This window comes from Plasmodium reichenowi, chromosome 8 (genome assembly GCF_001601855.1).
Source record: "Plasmodium reichenowi strain SY57 chromosome 8, whole genome shotgun sequence".
Classification (NCBI taxonomy): Eukaryota; Apicomplexa; class Aconoidasida; order Haemosporida; family Plasmodiidae; genus Plasmodium; species Plasmodium reichenowi.
The window spans coordinates 892177-895099 of NC_033653.1; the positions used below are offsets into that span (position 1 = coordinate 892177).

The window sequence follows — 2923 nt, forward strand, 5'->3', positions numbered from 1 at the left end:
ATAAAATAATAGAAGAAGAAGAAGATGAAATATTTGTAAGTGATGACAATAGTTCAAGTAGTGATGAAGATCATGAGGGCTTATTACTAACATCCAAATTTAAAAAAAAGTTTAGTAATTTATTATTAAAATTAAAAAGTAAGGATTCAAATTTATTAGATAAAAATAATGATAATTTTTTTCATGATAGTGATTTTGAAACGGAATTATCAAGTGATGAGGAATCTAAAGAAGATGAAAATAATGATGAAAGGAAAAAAAAAAGAATGAAATTACATCATAATGTTGAGGATAATAATCATAATGATGATAATCATAATAAAGATGACAATAAGAAAGAACGTGATATGTTGAATTATTCAGAATATTACAAAGATATTTTATTAAAAGAAGGGTCTCAAGCTTTTGAAAAAGAAGAAGAAGAATTATTGAATAAGGAAAAGGAATTAAGTTCAAAAAAAAATAAAAAGACATATTTGGATGAACAAGAAGAATTAAAAAAACAAATACAAGAAGCATGCAAAATTGCAGATGAACAAAATGATAACATATTTGATGATAACTTCTTTACTATAAAAGAGAAAAGTGAACAGGAATTATTAGAAGAAAAGAAATATTATGAAACCTTTTTGAAGACTTCTAATATGATGAAAGAAGAAAATAATTTATTAAAAGAATATTGGAAAGATAATTTAAGTAAGGATGAAGAATTTTTAAGGGATTATATTTTAAAAGAAATGTGGAGAGAAGATAAGGTTCAAAACATTTATGAAGAAATAGATGAAATTGATGATGAAGAATTAGAAAAAGCAGAAAATTTTGAAAGGACATATAATTTTAGATATGAAGAACAAAATGGAAATATGATTAATTCTATACCCCGTAAAATAGAAAGTAGCGTAAGACAAGATATTAAAAAAAAAAAGAAAAAAGAAAAAAGAAGAGAAAAAAAGAAAAAATTGAAGGAGAAGAAAAAGAAATTACTTTTAGATAATTTGAAAAACGATGAAAAAGATGTAGAAAAAAATAAAAAATCAAATAAGATAAATAATAATAATGTATATAATACTAGTGGTATAAAAAATAATGATCAAAATATCGATAATATAAATCAAAAAGGGAAAAGGAACAAAAATTCAAATAAATATAATTTTGATGAAGAGGATTTATGGTTTTTATGTGATTTATGTAATAATCCTATAAGTCCGTTATGTTACGTGTATGAATGTAACATATGTGATAATTTTGCTTTGTGTAAGAAATGCTATAAAAAAAATAAGCATGAACACAATTTAAAAAAAATATTAGTACCCAGGCATTGTATACCGCCACAGGATTATATAAATGAACAATTGATAGTAAAAGATGGACAAATTAATAATAATAATAATAATGATAATAATAGTATATATGATAATAATTTAATGGAATACCTAGAAAATGATTCAAGTGCATATGAAGATCTAATTGATGATATGCCCATTAGATTTAAATATATCAAAGTGAAACCTAGATCATTTAAATTATCCACAGATTATATTTTGAATACTGATGATTCAACATTAAATAAAGTTGTTCCTTTAAAAAAAGTTTTACCTTATTATGAAAATAAGAAAAAATTAGTAGATACATCAAAAGTTTAAATTTTTGAAAATTTACCAAAAAAAAAAAAAAATAATAAACAAATAACAAAATAAATAAATAAAATAAAATAAAACAACAAATATATAAACAATTAATTATATAAGCATATAATATATAATACAAAACTATATTATTACATGTATGTATATATATATATATATATATATATATATATATATATATATATGTATGTATGTATGTATGTATGTATGTATGTATGTATGTATGAAGAAGAAATAATATGCACGTTTTTCTATATAATTAATTATACAAACATATATAGACATATGCTTATATATTTCATTTTAATTTTCCCTTTTTTTCCTTTATTTTTTTTTTCGTTATTGTTTTATAAACATTTAATAAAAACCTCTTATCATATTATTATAATTTTAAAATATTATTCATTCTTAAACATATATAATTCCTTTGTATTTTCTTGAACTTAATATGTATTATATTGTTTATATGGTGACATACGCTTTCTTTTTTTTATTTTCCTTTTTAATTATCTTGATAATGGGTTTCCTTTGATTTTGAAATTTCCGTTCAACAAATTACGACGACATTGGGCATAGGCTTTTCTTAAAATAATACAATTTTCATCAATTTCATTTAAATTATGATTGTGAAGACAATCTAAAAAATTTGAGTTATCCTTTTTATAACAAATTGTATTCTGATAACAAGCAATCATATCATTTAAAAGTTTACTACATGAATTTGAGGCCTTTCTATGTGGCTTGTCAGGTCTAACATTGAGCATATTTCAGAAAAAAAATAAATTACAAAATGTTAGGAAAAAATAAAAATGAATTTATTTTTAATAATGTTAAAATTAAAATGTATAAAGAATTTTGGAAATTTTTCTTTTTCTTTTTTTTTTTTTTATCTTTTTTTTCTTTTTATGGTGTTGGATTTTTCCATACACATCACATTTTTTAGCTATAGAATTTTATCAAATATATATATGTATCATCTTTATAAATTATAATAATGTATTATATGATATTATATAATATTACAACATAACCTTTTTACAATCCTGTCAAAAATATTAATTTCTTTTTTTATATACCTAATTATAATTATTTAAAAAAAAAAAAAAAAAAAAAAATTGAAATATGTTCAATATATTTTTTTTTATCTGTGTATGTTTTGTCAAATATAATAATATATATATTATGTTTATATATATATATATATATATATATATATATATTTTCTGTCCTTATGAAAATAAAAAAAAAATACAAAATTTTTAGATACAATGATATAA

At 19.9% G+C, this 2923-nt stretch overlaps 2 protein-coding genes across 2 annotated transcripts in view; one reads left to right on the top strand and one right to left on the bottom strand.

Annotated features, from left to right (window-relative positions):
- Positions 1 to 1643, top strand: part of PRSY57_0824800 (protein KRI1, putative) — a gene marked incomplete at both ends in the record, with an annotated part of 1878 nt that extends 235 nt beyond the window's left edge. Inside the window, one exon of the mRNA XM_012907187.2 lies at positions 1 to 1643. This exon is cut by the window's left edge and continues 235 nt beyond it. Coding sequence (XP_012762641.2) covers positions 1 to 1643 — 1643 coding nt within the window.
- Positions 1644 to 2152: 509 nt separating this feature from the next.
- On the bottom strand, positions 2153 to 2410 carry PRSY57_0824900 (cytochrome c oxidase assembly protein, putative; the record flags this gene model as incomplete). The annotated part of the gene is made up of 1 exon (XM_012907188.2): positions 2153 to 2410. One exon carries the CDS (start codon positions 2408 to 2410, stop codon positions 2153 to 2155), a length of 258 nt encoding a protein of 85 aa, XP_012762642.1.
- Positions 2411 to 2923: the final 513 nt, after the last annotated feature.